The 21562-nt window shown below is 43.0% G+C and overlaps 1 protein-coding gene across 1 annotated transcript in view; it reads right to left on the bottom strand.

Annotated features, from left to right (window-relative positions):
• imp3 (IMP U3 small nucleolar ribonucleoprotein 3) overlaps positions 1-21562 on the bottom strand; it is a 276423-nt gene that overhangs the window by 177066 nt on the left and 77795 nt on the right. Inside the window, exon 3 of the mRNA XM_078561507.1 lies at positions 887-961. Within this exon, the coding sequence (XP_078417633.1) occupies positions 887-961 (75 nt within the window). The remainder of the gene's footprint in view (positions 1-886; positions 962-21562) is intronic.

Raw genomic sequence — 21562 nt, forward strand, 5'->3', positions numbered from 1 at the left:
TGTTTCCTACATTACAACTATGACTGCACTTCATTGGCTGTAAAACACCGAGACATCGGTGGTCATGGAAGGTGCTATGTAAGTGCTCGTGTTTCTTTTCTTTCTGTTCATTGGTTGGGAATTATGACTTCATAAGGTTGGGTATAAAGTAAGAGTTTGTGGGGTACAGCATAACCCTGTGATAAATTAGCCCAACAACTTGTAAAAATTGGTCCAACTCAACAATGTCCAACTCAAAGAGACAACCAAAATCCAATGGTTTGACTTTATCTTTTGAATGAGAAAGATTTTTAAAAATTAACTGAAGGTGTGTAGCAATGTCTGGGAAACAAAATTGAGCAAAACAGAACTAACAAATAACTCAGTTGGTTCAGACCATCGGTTATTGAGCCATTCAGATGAGAGAGGTGCTGGCTTGATCCCATGTGGGTACCAAGTTAGCTGATCACGGAGCTAGAATGTACACAATTGGTTTCAGTACCATCAGCTAAGGGAGCAGAAAATTAGCCTGAGTTTCTGTTCTAATTACCCTTATAAATTCAAGTTTGTGGGCAATAGATTAAGACAGGATTGAACTCTGTGGTGATTCCTCTTCCCCCATAAGTAATACTCATCATTTAGCTCGAAGTAGCTACTTCTTCATGGGTCCAAACCCATATCACACCAATGTATAGCAGACACAACTTTTATACAAATGCTGCTGACGAATAAAGGTTCATGCATAACACCATTGTAGAATGTGAATATGAATTGATTGCAAACAAGCAATGAGTAATTGGCAATGATGTCTATATGATTGCTGGAAGCATGACAGGGCTGAAAATCTTAATGTACATAATTACTATACCTTAGTCTCATTGTGCATGAGCTTGTGATAAATTCATACCTGCAGAAAGATGATGCTGACACTTTCTCACACAGGTGTAAGCCTTGCTTTGTGGGTATCAGGCCTGCTGAATATCTGAAATTGAAAACAGGACCAAAGTTAAATTGAATTAATTCTAAGAAATAAGAACTAACCCCTCCCTACAATCCTTCAGTTTTATTAAACAAGTTCTCAAAATCTGGCAGTATCAAGTACCATCAAAGCATGACTGACAAAAACCAATTGCTCTATAAAGCATTGCTGAGCCTGAACACGTACTTCAATCACTATCTCATCAGTGCATCCATATTAATTGCACCCACAGTCATGCCAGTTTCCTACATTTCTCATTTGCTAAGTACATCAACAAAACATCATGAGCAGCAGCTTTGCATTCACCGGGACCTAAATGGAGTATGCTTACTCATATTTTACTGTACAGATAATCCCAGTCTGGTCAACAACATCTGGTCTCAAAAGTAATATGTTTCAACATGCAAACGCAAAAGGCATCAGTCCATGGCATACTTGATGTGAAAAACTGCAACATTAATGGGTGCTGCAGTGGCCTTTCACATGTCAGATCTGCTTCACATTCCAGTCGAGACCAATAGAATTAAAACCTTGAGGATCCTCTATAGAATGAGTCTGGGGAGCAACAATCCACTTTCAAGAAGGACAAATGTCCATAGCACATAGCTGCCTCTACCATTCCTCAGAATCTCATTCAGAAAGCTCGTAACAAATGCAACAATGTCATAACGATAGAAGGGGAGGCACTGTCTCAATGATGGAGCTAAGGCATATCGCTGAGTGTTTCGAAGGAGAAAGTGCAGGAAGAGTCGAGAGAACTTCTTTGTTCAGATCCTCCTCAGTTGTGGGCACTACTAGTAAGGACGGAATTTATTTCTCATCCTTAATTGCATAAAGGTGGGATAGTAGTGGTGGTCCTTCTTGAACCACTGCAGTTTGTGTGTGCTGATGATACTCACACAATGCGGTGAGGTAGGAAGTACCAAGATTGTGACCCAGTAATGAAGGAGGAATGATAATACAGATCCAAGTTAGGATTGTGTGTAACATAAAGGTGGTGTTTCCAATGCATCTGCTGCCCTTGGGATGCCAAGGTGATGGTGGTCATTGGTCTGGGAGCTTCTGCCCAAGAAGCCTTGACAAGTTGCTGCAGTGCATCCTGTAGAGGTTAATATACTGTGCAGCTTGGAGTGCACAGGCATGACCACAGAACTTGTATCCCTGTCTATCTTAGTACTAGAGGTTAATAGACTGTATTTTTATACAGTCTATTAACCTCCAGTACATTTTAAATGTAATATCTCCAAATTTGCAGATGACACAAAGCTGTGTGGGAGGCTGAGCTGTGAGGAGGATGCATAAATGCTTCAGTGTGATTTGGACAAGCTGAGTGAGTGGGCAAAGGCATGGCAGATGCAGTATAATGTGGATAAATGTGAGGTTATCCACTTTGGTAGCAAAAACAGGAAAGCAGATTATTATCTGAATGGCTATAAATTGAGAGAGGGGAATGTGCAACGAGACCTGGGTGTGCTCGTACACCAGTTCACCAGTTGCTGAAGGTAAGCATGCAGGTGCAGCAGGCGGTAAAGAAGGTAAATGGTATGTTGGCCTTCATAGCCAGAGGATTTGAGTACAGGGGCAGGGATGTCTTGCTGCAATTATACAGGGCCTTGGTGAGACCACACCTGGAATATTGTGTGCAGTTTTGGTCTCCTTATCTGAGGAAGGATGTTCTAGCTATACAGGGAGTGCAGCGAAGATTTATCAGACTGATTTCTGTGATGGCGGGACTGACATATGAGGAGAGAGTGAGTCGGTTAGGATTATATTTGCTGGAGTTCAGAAGAATGAGGGGGGGATCTTATAGAAACCTATAAAATTCTAACAGGATTAGACAGGGTAGACGCAGGAAAGATGTTCCCAATGGTGGGGGAGTCCAGAACCAGGGTTCACAGTCTGAGGATACGGGGTAGACCATTTAGGACTGAGATTAGGAGAAATCTCTTCACCCAGAGAGTGGGGAGCCTATGGAATTCACTACCACAGAAAGTAGATGAGGCCAAAACATTGTATGTTTTCAAGAAGGAATTAGATATAGTTCTTGGGGTGAAAAGGGTCAAAGGACATGGGGAGAAAGCGGGAACAGGCTATTGAGTTGGATGATCAGCCATGATCATAATGAAAGGTGGAGCAGGCTTGAAGGGCCAAATGGCCTACTCCTGCTCCTATTTTCTACATTGCTATGTTTCTACACTAAGACACCCAGTTCCTCTGCTGCACACTAATTTTGGCGTGCCATGTCCAACGGTTCTGACAAGTCACTAATTTAACAGCTGACTGCGTATAAAATATGCTGCAATAAATATTTTGCTTCAAAAAGTTTCTATGCCACAAAGTTCCCCATTTTTGTGCACGCAATAGGCTTTATTTTAAACGGCAGCAGTGTCAACCCAGAAAATGAAGCAGATTCCCTATGTCTAACAAACGTCAATTTCATCTTGTTCCCTCTCAGTATGCTTAATTACTAGCCCAAAAAGACAACAGTGATAGAGTTAAAGAAGAAAGAAATTGCATTTGTTAGGCACCTGGCACACTCTCAGTCTTCCCAAGGCATCTTACAACCAATTTAATTACTTCTGAAGTGCAGTCACTGTTTTGCAGGAAAAAGTTTTACGCTCAGCAAGGTCTCACAAACAGCTAATCAATGACCAGATAATCTGGCTTTGCCAACGGTAGAGGGGAAAATAATCATCCTGGGCTACAGGAATATTCTCTTTGTAAAGTGCTATGGGACCCTTTACTCTCAGTGGAGCAGACACACAGAGGTTCTTTAATGTGTTATCTGAAACAAGGGAAAAATATGTCAATACTGTGCTGGACAGAATTACAATATATTAGGACAGGAATTCAAATTACTCTGTTTAAATGGACAACCTCAGGGTCCACACAAAACAGCACATTCAATAAATATTTCAACACAGATTGTCAAAGAGCTTTCCACTGATATGATATATACCTCGCTAATCTATTTTTCTTTCAATATAAAATGCTCCTGGTTATGCCCATTATCTTGATGTTGCCCTCCACGCCATGACACCATTCCTGGCAATAAAAAAGTGTGCTGGTGACTGGCACTTAGTCTGCCATTAGATGTTCTTAACCGGTTTAGAACTCAGACAAGTTAAACATTAAGTGCACCAGCTTTAAAACATTCAATGGTACAATTATCACTGCATCCTGCTTCCTATTTCACCCTTTGCCATGTTTTCATTATCCACATCAGCCTTCTGCTCTCTTACCTGAACCATCTGTCCTAGCAAAGGTCTCAGCTTCATCCCCTTATGCAACATCTTAACAAATTTCAAGCTCGGTGCAATACGGAGTTCTTCTTCTGTAGCCTTCACACCTATTTCTTTGACGTGTAGTCTTCCAGCCCCATCCCCAAAAAGCAGACATTTAGCTCTCATCTTCAGAATTCTCATCCACCTGTACCCATCCCTCTGGCCTGTTACCCTCTAGATCTTTTCATAAAGAGCTGATGGCTTGAAATCAGTCAACTCAATTTCTGTTCCGCTTGCTCATTCTAACCTACCTCCCTTTCAACTTGTCTTTGGTCCCCACCATATACTCTAAACCCAAACAACTGTTTTCATCTTTGGCAACTGTGTTAAGCTGAATAAGACCACTCTCAACCTCAGTGTAATGTTCAACTCCAACTTGAGTTTCAGGCACCATATCCACATGATCACCAAGGCTGCCCACTTCCAATTCCATAACATTATTCAACTCCAGCCCTGTGTCAGCTCATCTGCAGCCAAAACCCTCATCCATTTCTTTGTTACCTCTAGACTTGAATATTTAAATGCTCTCTTGGTCAGCATCTCATCTTCCATCACACATAAACTTGTGCTCATGCAAAATACTGTTGTCCACATCTTTTAGCAGCCTTGGCACTCAACTCAAAGACCCCTCACTAAACCTCTCTGGCTCTCTTTCTCTCTCCCAGTGGATTGGAAACCACAAGGGTAACACCCCTTTTCAAGTAAGAGACAAAAAGCAGGAAATTATTGGCCAGTTAGCCTAACGTTTGTCATTTAGGAAATGCTGTAATCCATCATTACGGAAGTAGTAGCAGGATATTTGGAAAATAATATGATCAAGCAGAGTCAACATGGTTTTATGAAAGGGAAATAGTGTTTGACAAATTTATTAACAGTTCTTCAAGGGGGTAACAAGCAGGGTCGATAAAGAAGAACCGTTAGTATATTTTGATTTCGAAAAGGCACTCAATAAGGTGCCACATAAAAGGTTACTGCACAAGGTGTCTATGACTGTGTTGGTGGTGATACAGACAGAGAATCGGCTAACTACCAGTAAACAGAGTGTCGGGATAAATGGGTAATTTTCAGGTTGGCAAACTATAACTAGCAGAGTTCCACCGGGATCAGCTGGGTCACAGTTATTTACAATCTATATTAACGGCTGTGATGAAGGGGCCGAGTGTACTGTAGCTAAATTTGCTGACAATACGAAGATAGTCAGGAAAGCAAGTTGTGAGGAGGATACAAAATTTTTCTTCTCTTTCTTAAGCATCCCTCGGGGTCGAGGATGACTTGCTTCCACACTAAAAATTAGTTCTCAGGTATTATGGCACAGCAGATGGTAAATGTTAAGCTGTTCAAATCCCAGAGGGAAACTTAAAAACAACTGCCACAACTGTTTTGCAATTTGTATTTTTATTTAGAGATGCATGCCTTGAATTCAGTAGTAATAAGTCCATTGAGTCTTAGAGGTTTTTTTTACAAAACTAAATTAAAATTTTATTACTAAAATAAATAATTTTGAGCAAATACATAGGTCTACAAATTACTACTATGATAACTCCTAGCTCCCCTAATTGACCTGACTCCCAGTTACACCCCCATTAAGGCAACAGTAAAAACAAAATAGATTTTAACAGACCTAAGCAAAGCACACGATGCCCTGGACATGGATATTCACAGTGAACTCTCTTAGCTTCGGTTCCTGTAGGCAGCAGCTTGGTACATAGAGGCTGGAGGCTTTTCACAGTTGTTAGATCTTAGAATGCCTTCCTCTTACACATAGCCGTCACTCCTTTATACATATTTTCCCCTTTGAATGCAAATTTCATTGTTTCAATAAGTCTTTGGACTTTACCTATCGAATAATAAAAGTCTTTTATAGTGCCAATTTTATCAGTAAGCTTTGGGAAAAATAAATACTGTTTGGCTTCTTCTGGCTAAGTATAACATTTCGTCCTTTCTTTTGAAATTCAAACTACTCTGATTTATCTAAAAATGCAAATTTTCCTTTACATCTCACATTCTAAAACTTCAGTCATGTTTGCGTATTTAGCATTTCAAACCTAGCTTCTCTTCTGATACATCAAAGCCTTCAGACCAGCTGTCTTTAATTCAATTAAGTCCTTCACACACACACATAGACTATCCAGACCCCACTATTCCTACTTTACAAAAAATCACAATAACATTATGAAAATTAGTATGGTTGCATGACATCAGGTGACTGAAGAGTCCAATGCACTACCTACAATCTGTGGGTACAATCTGTCACAAGTGGGGCAGATGGTGGTAGGGGGAACAGGTGGGTGGAGTGCCTGAGTTGCCACCCGCTCCTTTTGCTGTTGACGCTTGGCTTCAGCTACCCTTTGGCGATGAGACTCAAGGAGTTCAGCTCCTTCTCGGATGCTTTCCCTCCACTTATGACAGTGTTGGGCCAGGGATTCCCAGATGTCGGTGGGGATGTTGTACTTTTTCAAGAAGGCTTTGAGGGTGTCCTTGAAGCGTTTCCTCTGCCCTCCTGGGTCTCACTTTCCATGTTGAAGCTCTGAGTCTAGCACTTGTTTCGGGAGTCTCATGGCAGGCAAGTGAACAATGTGGCCTGCCCAGCAGAGCTGATCAAGCGTGGTCAATGCTTCGATGCTGGGGATGTTGGCCTGAGCGAGAACACTGACGTTGGTGCACCTATCCTGCCAACGGATTTGCAGGATCTTGCAGAGACAGCACTGGTGGTACTTCTCCAGAGTTTTGAGGTGCCTGTTGTACATAGTCCACGTCTCTGAGCCATAGAGGAAGGCGGGTGTCTCTGCTGCTCTGTAGACTGAGCTTGTTGCCAGATTTCAGGTCCTGCTCTTCAAACACTCTCATCCTCAGGTGGCCGAAGACTGTGCTGGCACACTGAAGGCGCTGTTGAACCTCGTCATCAATGTCTGCCCTTGTTGACAGTAGGCTTCCAAGGTAGGGCAAGTGTCCAAGACCTCGTCGTGGATTTTGGTAACCAGGGTCAGTGCGGTGTCCGGGGCATGGTGGGGGTGGGGCACAGATGTTTAGTGTAAGACCCATGCTCTCTTACACCTCGGTGAAGGTGTTGACGATGGCTTAGAGTTCAGCATCCGAGCGTGAGCAGACACAAGCATCATCTGCATACTGTAGTTCAATGACAGCGCATGGGACAACCTTGGATTTGGCCTGCAGGCGGCAGAGGTTGAATAGGTTCCCGCCTGTTCTGTAGTTTAGCTCCACTCCAGCAGGGAGCCTGCTGAGGGAGAGATGGAGCATTGCGGCAAGGAAGATCGAGAAGAGTGTCTGTGTAATGACAGAGCCTTGCTTGGCCCCAGTCCAAACGTGGATTGAGCCTGTGGTGGATCCATTGGTCAGGGTCACTGCTTGCATGTCATCGTGGAGCAGGCGGAGGATGGTGACAAACTTTTGGGGGCAACCAAAACAGAGGAGGATGCTCCATAATCTTTCGCGGTTGACAGTGTCGAAGGCTTTTGTGAGGTCAAAGAAGGCTATGTACAAGGATTGGTGCTGTTCCCTGCATTTCTCTTGCAGTTTCCGCATGGTGAAGATCATGTCCGTTGTGCCTCTTAGTGGGTGGAATCCACATTGTGACTCTGTAGCCAAATTTGCTGGCAATACAAAGATAGGTAGGAAAGCAAGTTGTGAGGAGGGTACAAAAAGTCTGCAAAGCAATAAGGATAGGTGAATGGGTAAAACAGATGGAGTATAATGCGGGAAAATGTGAGGTTATCCACTTTGGTATGAGGAATAGAAAAGCAGAATATTACTTAAATGGAGAGAGACTACATAATGCTTTGGTACTGAGGGATCTGAACGTCCTCATACATGAATCACAATAAGTTATCACGCAGATACAGCAAATAATTAGGAAGACAAACAGAATGTTAGCCTTCATTGCAAGGAGTTGAAGTAGGGAAGTCTTGTTACAACTGCACAGAGTATTGGTGAGATGACGCCTAGAGTACTGCGTATAGTTTTCGTCTCCTATTTAAGGAGGGATATGCTTGCATAGGAGGCGGTTCAAGGAAGGTTCGCTAGGTTGATCCTCAGGATGAACGGGTTGTCTTGTGAGGAAAGGTTGAGCAGGTTGGGCCTATACTCACTGGAGATTAGAAGAATGAGAGGTGACTCTTTCGAAACATAAGATTCTGAGGGGGCTTGACAAAGTAGATGCTAAGAGGATGTTTGCCTCCTTGGAGAAACCTGGAACATGGAGGCACAGTTTCAAAATAATGGGTCGCCCATTCAAGACAAAAATGAGGAAGAATTTCTTCTCTCAGATTCACAGAAGCACAGAATTTTAACGGCACAGAAGCAGAACATTCGGCCCATCATGTCTGCACCGGCTCTCCAAATGAGCATTATGACCAAGTGCCTTGCCCTGCCTTTTCCCTGTACCCCTGCACATTATTTCTATTCAAATAATCATCTAATGCCCTCTTGAATGCCTCAATTGAACCTGCCTCCACCACACTTACAGGCAGTGCATTCCAGACCCGAACCACTCACTGTGTGAAAGTATTTTTCTCACCTCACATTGGCTTCTTTGGCAAATCACTTTAATCTGTGCCCTCTCATTCTTGATCCTTGTGGGAACAGCTTCTGCCTATCTACTCTGTCCAATCCCCTCATGATTCTGAACATCTCTATTAAATCTCCTCTTATCCTTCTTCTCTCCAAGGAGAACAGCCCCAACCTCTGCAATCTATCTTCGTAACTAAAGTTTCTAATTCCTGGAACCATTCTTGTAAACCTTTTTTGCACTCTCTCCAATGTGTTCACATCCTTCCTATAATGTGGCACCCAGAACTGTACACAATACTCCAGCTGAGATCTAACAAGGGGCCTATATAAATTCAGCATAACCTCCTTGCTCTTCTACTCTATGCCCCTATGAATAAAGCCCTGGATACAATATGTTTTATTAACTGCCCTTTCCACCTGTCCTGCCACCTTCAATGATCTATAAATATATACACCCAGGTCTTTCTGCTTCAAAATTTCACCCCTTATTTTATATCATCTGTCCATGTTCTTCCTACCAAAATGCATCACCTCACACTTCTCCACATTGAACTTCATCTGCCACCTATCTGCCCACTCTACCAACTTGTCTATGTCACATTTAAGTTCTACATTGTCCTCCTCGCAGTCTATAGACCGCACCGAGCAAAGCAATTGCACCCTTTTTGTTCCTTAGCTCCAGCCAAATTGATTCGGTCCTTGTACCTTCTGGGACATCCTCTTTATCCAGCACTGTAATGCTCTCCTTAACCAAAACCGCCACCCCCCCTCCTTTCCTCCCTTTCCTATCTTTTCTGAACACCTTGTACCCAGGAATATTCAACACTCATTTCTGCCCTTCTTTGAACCAGGTCCCTGTTTGCCACAACATCATTTTTCCACATGGCAATCTGCGCCTGTAACTCCCCAATCTTATTTACTATACTCCGTGCATTCACATACATGCATAGTAGCCCTGATTTAGATTTTGTTATTTTCTCCCTCACCCCGACTTCATCTATTAACTTACTATTCTCTACACTAGTGCTATCTGTCCCTCCCAGTATTTTGTGCACCCTGGTATTTCTCTCTAATATTTTCTCTTGGTTCCCACACCCCTGTAAAGCCCTCCCAACTGCACTAGCAAAACACCCCACAAGGAACTCAGTCCCAGCTCTGTTCAGGTGCAACCCATCCGGCTTGTACAGGTGCCATCTCCCCCAGAGCCAGTCCCAGCGTCCCAGGAATTTTAGATTCCTCCCTCCTATGACATCTTCCCAGCCACAAATTTATATGCCTTATCCTCTTATTTCTGTACTCAGTGGCACATGGTATTGGGAGTAATCAGGTGATTACTACATTTGAGGCCCTGCTTGCTAATTTTCTACCTAGTACCCTAGAGGGTCGTTAATCTTTGGAATTTACTACCCAGAGAGCAGTGGAGGCTGGGTCATTGAATATATTCAAGGCTCAGTTAGACAGAATTTTAATCTACAAGGGAGTCAAGGGTTATTGGGGGCAGGCAGGAAAGTGGAGTTAAGGCCACAATCAGACCAGCCACGATCTTACTAAATAGCAGAGAAGTTTCGAGGGGCCAAATGGCCTCCTTCTGCTCCTTTTACTTATGTTCTTATTATGTTCTCTCTCTTTTAAGGTGCTCTTTAAAACCTACCTCTTTAATCGAGCTTTGGTCATCTTCCCGGATAACTCATTCTGTGCCTTTGTGTTTTCATTACTATCACTTCTGTTAAGCACCTTGGGACATCATACTAAGTTAAATGCACTATATAAATTCAAGTTGTTGTTGTTCAACAAGCAACACTCCGTCTTTCAGGAACAACTCAAACATTATAATTACAGCTGCTGACAAAGGGACCGTTCCCCTCATGACATCCTGGTCTACTTTTCCATCATGCCCAACACACATTCTTCTTCCCATTGCACCTTCCCATGCAAACTAAGGAGATGCAACACCTGCCCTTTGACCTCCTCAATTTCTACCGAAGAGGACCCAAAACATGCCTTTTAGATGAAACAGCAATTTACCTATACCTCTTTCAATTAAAAGATATTGTAATCATAAGAACAAAAGAAATAGGAACAGGAGTAGACCATTCGGCCACTCGAGCCTGCTCCGCCATTCAATAAGATCATGGCTGACCTTCTTGTGTTTCGATTTCCACATTCCCATTTAACCCTGATAACCTTTGGTTCCCTTGCCTAACAAGAATCTATCCACCACTGCCTTAAAAATATTCAATGACCCCGCCTCCACCATCTTCTGAGGCAGAGAATTCCAAAGTTGCACAATCCTCAGCGGAAAAATTTCTCCTCATCTGTGTCCTAAAAGGGCAACCCTTAAATTTAAAACAGTGCCCCCTAGTTCTGGACACACCCACAAGAGGAAACATCCTTTTGACATCTACCTTGTCAAGGCTGTTCAGGATCTTGTATACTTCAATCAAATCACCCCTCACTCTTCTAAACTCCAGTGGAAACAAGCCCAGACTGTCCAACCTTTCCTCATAAGACAACCAACTCATTCCAGGTATCAATCTAGTAAACCTCCTCTGAACCGCCTCCATTGCATTTATATCCTTCCTTAAATGAGGAAACCAAAACTGCACACAGTATTCGAGGTATGGCCTCACCAATGCCCTGTATAACTGAAGCATAACATCCTTACTTTTATGTTCAATCTCTCTCATAATAAAGCATAGCATTCCATTAGCCTTCTGCTCATGATGTAGTCTCCTCTGTGTTGAGAGACCAAACACAGATCTCGATTCAGTCTGCAAGACCCTGAGTTTTTGGTTGCTTGCCATTTTAATTTTCCGTCTCACTCCCATGCTGATCTTTTCTCTTCTGCCTCTACAGTATTCTAAAGAAGCTCAATGCAAGCTCGAAGGACAGCACCTCATTATTTCTATCGGGCAATTTACAGCCTTCTGGACTCAACTTCAGGTTCAATAACTTCAGATCATAATCACTGTCCCTGTTAATTGCAGACAGCAGCTATTGCATATGATATTGTTATTCCAATTTACGCTTCCTTTAGATCCACTTTTTAGTTTCTTTAGTTGTCCCACCTGCCTTTGCCTTGCACCATCATCCCTTTCATCCTACCACCCTATCACACTGACAGCCCTTTTTGTTCTTTCTCCCACTCCCAGCCTGTGTACTTGTTTAAAACCTCATGTCTGTCACATTTACCAGTACTAATGAGGTCATCAACCTGAAACATTAATTCTTCACTCTCCCCACAAGTGTTGCCTGATCAGCTGAGCAATTCCAGCATAGAAACATAGAAAATAGGAGCAGGAGCAGGCCATTCGGCCCATCATTACTGATGGGGATATTTGTGGAGCCTCCTCCTCCAGCGAATTGTTTAATTGTCCACCACCATTTACGACTCGATGTGACAGGACTGCAAAGCTTAAATCTGATCTGTTGTTTGTGGAATCACTTAGCTCTGTATATCACTTGCTGCTTATGCTGTTTGTCACGCATGCCCTCCTGCACTCTCCATTGAACCAGGGTTGATCCCCTGGCTTGGTGGTAATGGTAGAGTGGGGGATATGCCGTGCCTTGAGGTTACAGATTGTGTTTGATTACAGTTCTGCTGCTGCTGATGGCCCACAGCGCCTCATGGAGGCCCAGTCTTGAGTTGCTAGATCTGTTCAAAATCTATCCCATTCAGCATGGTGGTCATGCCACATAACATGATGGAGGGATCCTCAAAGTGAAGGAAAGGACTTCGTCTCCACAAGGACTGTGCAGTGGTCACTCCTCCTGATACTGTCATGGACAGATGCATCTGCGGCAGGCAGGTTGGTGAGGACGAGGTCAAGCATGTTTTTCGCTCTTGTTGGTTCCCTCACCACCTGCTGCAGACTCAGTCGAGCAGCCATGTTCTTTAGGCCAGCTTGGTCTGCAGTGGTGCTACCGAGCCACTCTTGGTTATGGACATTAAAGTTTCTCACCCAAAGTATATTCTGTGCCCTTGCCACCCTCAGTGCTTCCCCAAGTGGTGTTCAACATGGAGGAGCACTGATTTATCAGCTGAGGAAGGGTGCTTACGTGGTAATCAGCAGGTGGTTTCCTTGCCTGTGTTTGATCTGATGCCATGAGACTTCATGGGGTCCGGAGACGAGGCTGAGGACTCACAGAGCAACTCCCTCCCGACTGCATACCACTGTGCCGCCACCTCTGTAGGTCTGAGCCGACGGTGGGACAGCACCTACCCAGGGATGGAGGAGTCTGGGGCATTGCCTGTGATGTATGATTCCATGACAATGACTATGTCAGGCTGTTGCTTGACTAGTCTGTGAGGCAGCTCTCCCAATTTTGGCACAAGGGCATTACTAAGGAGGGCTGACAGGGCTGAGTTTGCTGTTGTCATTTCAGGTGCCTAGGTCAATGACAGGTGGTCCGTCTGGGATATTCTTTTTAGACTTTGTTGTGGTTTGATTCAACTGAGTGGCTTGCTAGGCCATTTAAGAGTCAACCATATTGCTGTGGGTCTGGAGTCACATGTTGGCCAGACCAGGTAAAGACTGTAGATTTCCTTCCCTAAAGGACATCAGTGAACCAGATGGGTTTTTACAATCAGGAATGGTTTCACAGTCGTCACTAAACTTTTAATTCCAGATTTTTATTGAATTCAAATTCTGCCGTGGTGGGATTCAAACCCACATCCCCAGAGCATTACCCTTGGTCTCTGGAATACTACTCTAGTGACAATACCACTACGCAACCGCCTCCACGTAATGTCTATTAAGCTTAAATGTTTAAACACTGCTGGTTTTAGGTTTGTCATTGGTGGTGAAACTGCTGCAATCAATTTGAAGCAATAAATTTATCACCATTCGTTCACTGTCGCTGGGTCAAAATCCTGGAACTCCCTCCCTAACTGCACTGTGGGTGTACCTACACCACAGGGACTGCAGCAGTTCAAGGCAGCAGCTCACCACCACCTTCTCAAGGGCAACTAGGGATGGGCAATAAATGCTGGCCTAGCCAGCGAATCCCACATCCCATAAATGAATGGAAAAAAAAATTAGTTAGATTAAACTAGCACATAGCCCAAACCAAAGTCTGCGGCATCATGCGATTTATAGCTTGGGAAGGATGTAATGTCTTAGAAACAATTGCTTACACTGCAAGGCAATTTCTTTTACAAAAATGTAATCATGTCGTCAAAATATTTTGACATTAAAACATTTAGTTACTGTGGTAATTATGGCTTTATCCAAGTGTGTGGTATACCTTTAAGAAGGATGTTATAAAGGAAGATCACATGACCTTGTGTAACCAACAGAAGACTAATGCGGACTACCTCTGTAGTCAGTAGCCAGAAGCATGGAGATAGGGTTTGATGTGAAAGGAACAAGTGCAGCTGCTGAGTACCTTTCTAAATGAACAGAATGTGTCCCACCTAAGAAATGTCTGCTGATCAATTGGGCATGCAACTGGGATTCACAAGTCCCAACAAACTGGCGACAAGGATTCAACAGTTACCAAAAGCTATCTTCATACAGTACTGAAGCATCGGCATGCAAAAATATCTCAAAAACAAGCAGCACCTATATTCCTCTGCGCAAGTCAACACGTGAGCTACAATTATTCTACCTTAACCTCCTTTCTGAATGTGAATTAAATTTCGTAACTGAATGCAGTTTCGCAATCAATTAATGCTCTCCATGTGTCATCTAAGAGTTTCAGTTTACTATGATTTGCAACTCGTTTGTCTGTGTCAATTTAGCCTCAGGGCACGGAACAAAACAGACACGTTACCTAGGTTTTCAGGTGCATAGGAAATATGTGATGGTTGCAGACTTTCTCGGTGCCAATAGGGGATTGATCTGATGAAAATATAGGGCACCATAATGTACAAAGAGCCAAAGTGCACACAACATGATGCATTAGTTATACATAAAGCCCTCTTTAAAATACAAACTAGAATGCCTGTTCACAACATGAAGAATATTCAACTTGTGACAGCATGAGCCACTCCCTGTTTGAGTAAACCAAGACATCTGACTGGAATCTGCCCTCAGATTGCAGCTCATTTCTCTTTCTGGTCTCCCAAAATTAGAAATCTGAATCAGGTGCTATATTTTTAAACTTACCAAGTTAAACTTATCAATTTAATTTTTAAAATGTGAATGCCCATGAGGATAAAGCATTCATTTCTCGAGTCACTGTTTCCATTATGCAATTTCCTTTATGCATGTTTGCTTCTGTAATTTTATCCAAGAAACTGAAATAGGGAATACCCCTTTATAACTGCTTTTGTCACTAAAGCTAATTAATAAATAAAAATATAGCAAAGTATTTCTCAACTTTTTCCCTTGCTGCCATAATACCTAGCACTGATCAACTTCAGGCGTTTAGCTTTTACAGGTATTGTTTTTTTTGCTATAATTTATGGTTAAACTTTGTCACAGGAGTTTTGGATTAACACATGCCTGCGTCACAATTTTTAACTTGTCAAATTAACAACCATGGGAGAGAGGAAGAGGGGCTGCAAGCTTCGAGACACAAAAAGTAGTCACTTATATATTTGATCAGAAAAAAATTTCAGCAACTAAGGTGAGCTAACTTAGGCAACCGAAAGTGATCCTTATCAGAATAAAAGACAGTGGGTGTCAGTAAATAGATGGAAAATAGATTTGTGTAATGAAAGGAATGAGTCACAAACAGGTTTGCGTACTACTGTGTCTAATGTTGTCCCTTTTGTCATGCTTGTTTTGTTTCTACAGTGGAATCCTGTTTTTTTTAAACTGAGCAATGCAGGTGCACAGTTAAGGCTAATAGCACAGGACAGTACCAAGGCTGAAAAAAATAAGAGAGATGTTAGAGTAAAACAAATGGCAATAATTAGGAGACACCAAACTCTCTATCTAAAACACCTGATTTTGAGGGAGGAAGAGAATACCTGAAAGAGGAGATGAATGAGGATACAGAGAGTAAGGGAAAATTGAAGCTCGCTGCTTAAAGTTCAGAAAAGGAATGACCGTGGTAATATTAGTCAAACAGAAAGAGTTACGGTTAATTGCACTAAGGAGAACAGGGGCATAGAAAGAGCGAGAAGCTGCTTCCATATTGCCAAAGACCTACAGTACTGGCACCAATTACCAATACATAGATCTTGCACGGTCTGACTTAAACTTTACAGGATTCAGGAAAACCTCCCAGCTGCATGCAAAGCATATATCAGGATTCAGCAACAAGCACAGATCTTACACAGTATAAAATGCAGCGACAAGTTAGGAGGTAAGGACCACCAATCAAACAGCAAGGTTTCTGCTGTATGCCCAGAACTAAGAGAAAGGTGTTAGAAGAGTTTCTTCAGAATTGTGAGCATTATGTAAATCTTCAGTCAGACTCAAGTTCAGAGAATCTTACATGAACAGTGGTAGCAATTGATCAATGGACCTGACATCAATAAATTTGCCCCATGGTCTTTGTCAAATAGCCGAACAGTGGAATAGTTCAAGGAAGAGTTCGACAACTCTTCACAAGTACAAGCCTTCCCTTCAGATACACCAGCAAGATTTATGAGCATAATTAGAGTCATAGAGGTCCACAGCACAGAAAAAGGCACTTTGGCCCATCGAGTCTGCGCCGGTCAACCAAGTACCTAACTATTCAAATCCCATTTTCCAGCACTAGGCCCATTGCCTTATATGCCATGGCATCGCAGGTGCACATCCAAATACTTCTTAAATATTATGAGGGTTTCTGCCTCTGCCACCCTTTCAGGCAGCGAGTTCCAGATTCCCACCATCCTCTGGGTGAAAAAATTCTTCCTCGCATTCTCTCTAAACCTCCTGCCTCTTACCTTAAATCTATGTCCCCTGGTTATTGACCCCTCCACCAAGGGGAAAAGTTCCTTCCTGTCTACCCTATCTATACCCCTCATAATTTTATACACCTCAATCATGTTCCTCCTCAATCTCCTCTGCTCCAGGGAAAATAACCCCAGTTTTTCCAAAATCTCCTCATAACTAAAACTCTCCAGTCCAGGCAACATCCTGGTAAATCTCCTCTGCACTCTCTCTAGTGCAATCATATCCTTCCTTTAATGCGTATTCTAGAACGGCACACAATACTCTAGCTGTGGCCGAGCCAGCGTTTTATACAGTTCCAACATGACCTCCCTGCTCTTATATTCTATGCCTCGGCTAATAAAGGCAAGGATCCCATATGCCTTCTTAACCTCCTTATCTACCTTAAGGGACCGGTGGACATGAACACCAAGGTCCCTCTGATCCTAGGTACTTCCCAGGATCCTACCATTCATCGTGTATTCCCGTGCCTTGTTTGTCCTGCCCAAGTGCATCACCTCACACTTATCTGGATTAAGTTCCATTCGCCACCAATCAGTCCATCTGATCAGCTCATCTATATCCTCCTGTAATCCAAGGCTATCCTCCTCACTATTTACCACCCCACCAATTTTCGTGTCATCCGCGAATTTATTGATCAACCCTCCTACATTCAAGTCTAAATTGTTTATATATACCATGAACAGCAAGGGACCCAACACCGATCCATGTGGAATCCCACTGGACACAGGCATCCGGTCACAAAAACACCCCTCGACCATCACCCTCTGCTTCCTGCAACTCGGCCAATTCTGGGTCCAATCTGCCAAATTGCCTTGGATCCCATGGGCTCTTACCTTCTTTAGCCCTCTCCCATGCGGGACCTTATCAAAAGCCTTGCTGAAGTCCAAGTAGACTATGTCAAATGCATTGCCCTCATCTACACACCTGGTCACCTCTTCGAAAAATTCAATCAACTGGTCAAACATGACCGCCCCTTAACAAAATCATGCTGACTGTCCTTGATTAATCCCTGCCTCACCAAGTGTTGATTACTCTAGGCATTTCCTACTTTGTACATTCACCAACTACATCAACAGAAAACACTGCCCCCCAAAGAGTTAACAGTACCAAGGAAAATTTGTATTCGATAACAAAGTTAAAAAACACTGGGGTTCAAGCTTGTGATTTACCTACACAGCAACTACTTGATCTCTAACATGTCATCAAAAAACGAAGATACTAAATAGAAATGAGAGATTTCCCAAAAGTTGATCAAGCAAAGTTCACAACTAGCAACTCTCCAATTCCTACTAGCCAAATTAAAACCAGCCAACCCTGCATTTAAGCTGGACAATGGTCTACACTGTGTGAAGAAACCAATTAACATGCCCAAAAGGCCAAAAGGTACTGATCGTCTAATCAACTAAAGCTCATCACGTATCTTTGAACACTCTGTGTCCTCATCCGACAATATCTTTCAATCACTTTCAGTTTGAAAATCAAATCACAAAAATAGTATTTTTATCCTGTTCCAACTTCATGCAATCTTGTTCCAACTTCATTAACAAATTAAAAGTATTTTTGAAACAAAACCATGCAAGTCGTAATTCAGCACCAAGGGAATGACTACATTAGAAAAAACTCAAAAATTTAAGCTCTAAAAATATATTTTAGCTCACAGAGAGTTGGCAGACATCCATTAAGATGATATTTTTGCCCAGCTACCACTTTTAAAATTCAATTACTATCTTATGGTCAGTTGTGGACTGAACAGGGCATGTTTGGTCCCTGCAAGCTATACTCCAAAGAATTAAATGTATTGCCAGTCTAGGGCCACTTTGGCACTTGCTTCCAGCCATACCCACTTTTGAAAGTCGTGAGTGGTTTGGGCGTCAGTAGCATTCTGTGACAGCCCAATACTTGTGCAATTCACTGTACATTATTAATTCACTGCACCAGTATTCAATATGCAAGCGCAACTCACTGTAACTTCCTCAATCATAAGGGGTTTGATGACTAACTCGTGTAGCAAGCATTAGGCAACAAAAACTGGTTGTCTTCACACAGTATGATCACAAGATCAACAATTGCATTATCTGGGTCGGTAGCACAGTGGCAATTTTACTGCATCAGTAATCTGGTTGCCCAGGCTGAGGGTCTGGAGACGAGAGTTTAAATCCCATCACGGCAGACCTAAATGATATCACAACCAGATCAGATCAAAGTTCTGCCGTCCTGCTACATTCAGTTATGAGTAGAGATGGAAATTAAACAACTAACCAGAAGAGGTGGCTGCGCAAACCTCCCATCTTCAACAAAGGGGGAGCTTAGCATGTCAGTCTAACATACAAGGCTGCCACATTTGCAATCATCTTCAGCCATAATTGCTGATGATACATTTTGGCCTCCCCTGAGATCCCCACCATCACTGGTGTCAGTCTTCAGCCAACTTGATTCACTCCACATGATATCGAGAAATGGTTGAGCACATGAAATACAGCAAAGGTTATGAGCCCTGATAACATTCTGGCTGTGCTTCTATCCAAATTGTTCCAGTACAGCAACAAACACTGACAATATGGAAAATTGCCCAGGTATATCCTGTCCACAAAAAAAACAGGACAAATCCAATCCAGCCAATTATTGCCCATCATCTACTCTCAATCATCAGCCAAGTGAAGGGAGAGTGCTGTTGACAGTGCTGTCAAGCAGCACGTACTCACTCGTATTCACCTGGTCACTGATACTCAGTTTGAGCTCTGCCAGGATGACATGGCTCCTGACCTCATTACAGCTTTAGTCCAAACACTAATTCCAGAGGTGAAGCGAGATCTACTGCCCTTGACAACAAGGCAGCGTTCAATCGAGGGTGGCATCAAGGTGCCCGAGCAAAACTAAAGTTATTAGCAATTAAGGCAAGAACTCTCCAACTGGTTGGAGTCATACCTCGCACAAAGGAAGACGGTTGTGGTGGTTGGAGGCCAATCATCTCAGCTCCAGGACATTGCTACAGGAGTTCAACTGTCCCAGGCCTAACCACCTTCAGTTGCTTCATCTATGATCTTCCCTCCAACATAAGGTCAGAAGTGGGATGTTCAGACAATTGCACAGCATTCAGTTCTATTCACAACTCCTCAGATGCTGATGCAGTCCATGCCTATACATAGCAAGATGTGGACAACATTCTCACTTGGGCTAATAAGTGGCCAGTAATATCTGCGCCACACAACTGTTGGGCAATGACCATCTCCAATAAAAAAGAATTTAACTCACTCTCCTTGACATTCAGTGACATGAGCATCACAGAAACCCCTCCCACCATCAACGCCCTGGGAGTTATTGTTTACCAGAAACTTAGCTGAATCAGCCATGAACAGAGCAGAGGCTGGGACTTCTGTGGCGAGTAACTCACTTCCTGACTCCCCAAAATTTGTTCACCATCTACAAGGCACAAGTCGGAATGTGATGGAATAATCCCCATTTGCCTGAATGAGTGCAGCTCCATCAACACTCAAGAACCTCGGCTCCATCCATAACAAACCAGCCCACTTGAGTGGCACCCCACCCATAAAGAGCACACATTGGCAGCAGTGTGTACCATCAACAAGATGCACTGCAGCAACTTGCCAAGCTTCCTTCAACAGCACCTTTCAATCCCATATTCTCTCCCACCTAGGAGGACAAGGGCAGATGCATGGGAAGACCATCACCTGCAAGTTCCCCTCCAAGTCACATTGCCATTCATACACTGTCGCTGAATCAAAATCCTGGAACTCCCTTCCTAAAAGCACCGTACATGTACATACACCATATGGACTGCAGTGGTTCAAGGCTGCACATCCACCTTCTGAAGGGGAGTTAGGAATGGGCAATAAATTCTAGCCTTGCCAGTAATGCCCTCATCCCATGAAAAAATATTTAAGGTTAAGGTATTAATGCCAACAAGGAATGCTATTCTGTTCACTTTAGTTCATCCAGTCAGAAGAAATCCACCCAATCACCCCCCCAATCACAACGTTTGACAATTTCTTGATTCCAGTTTTTTTCCTCCATTCCTCTACCTCAAAGTCAATTCCATGCGTTCAGCACTGACTTGAGAACTGCTCAACATCAAACTAAACTTTCATTACTTGAGACCAACACGGGGCAAGTTAGTAACTTTACCTTTAACTTTAACTAGCTGACCACTGCCCATGTCCTGCAGTTTACATTTATGGTTGCCATTCAGAAATGTAACCTAGGATTGTGTGCTTCTGCACGTGCTTGTGCCTGTATGCATCATGTTATGCAAGTGCCAGAACAGTTGGCACAAAGCCTCCAGACCGACTAAGTAGAAATTAAGCGATGGGCTTGTCTATTATTCCTTCCATAGTTTAAGTTCCTTTATGAAGGAGGAGATTGGGAGGGTTATGGGATCAGAGCAGAGGAGGTTAGGAAGATTGACAGTGGGACTTTGCAGAAGAAAATAGAATTGTCACTCTATGGAAGAGGAAAGACTAGATATAATCATGCAATAGAAAGGAGATGGGACATTATTGTAATGTGGGTGGTTGGAGGATGTTCAGCCAGTTCAACTGTGACAGGAAACAGGAAGTTCTTCAGAAAACATTGAAGGCAATGAGTATGTACAAGTTGCCCTCTGGTTGCTCAGCTAAGTGGCTATCACTTATGCATGACAGTGCATGCTGGTGGGCTGCTTGGTCTAAGGGAAACATCACAGTCAAGCTTGGTCTTATCCTGAGAGATATAAACAAAAAATGCTGTAAATATTCAGCAGGTCTTGGAGCATCTGTGGAGACAGAAACAGAGTTAACTGTTCAGATCTGCGACTTTTCCTGGGGGACAACAAAATTAAAAGGGGTTGTGGTGTGGGGTGTTCCACCCTAATGAAATTTGAAGTGTGTTTCCCATACTGCCTATGTGTACTGTTAATGGAATTGCCTGTAAAGAGCAACAATAAAATGTTGAGGGCGTTTCTG

This window comes from Cetorhinus maximus, chromosome 17, assembly GCF_964194155.1.
Source record: "Cetorhinus maximus chromosome 17, sCetMax3.hap1.1, whole genome shotgun sequence".
Taxonomy (NCBI): domain Eukaryota; kingdom Metazoa; phylum Chordata; class Chondrichthyes; order Lamniformes; family Cetorhinidae; genus Cetorhinus; species Cetorhinus maximus.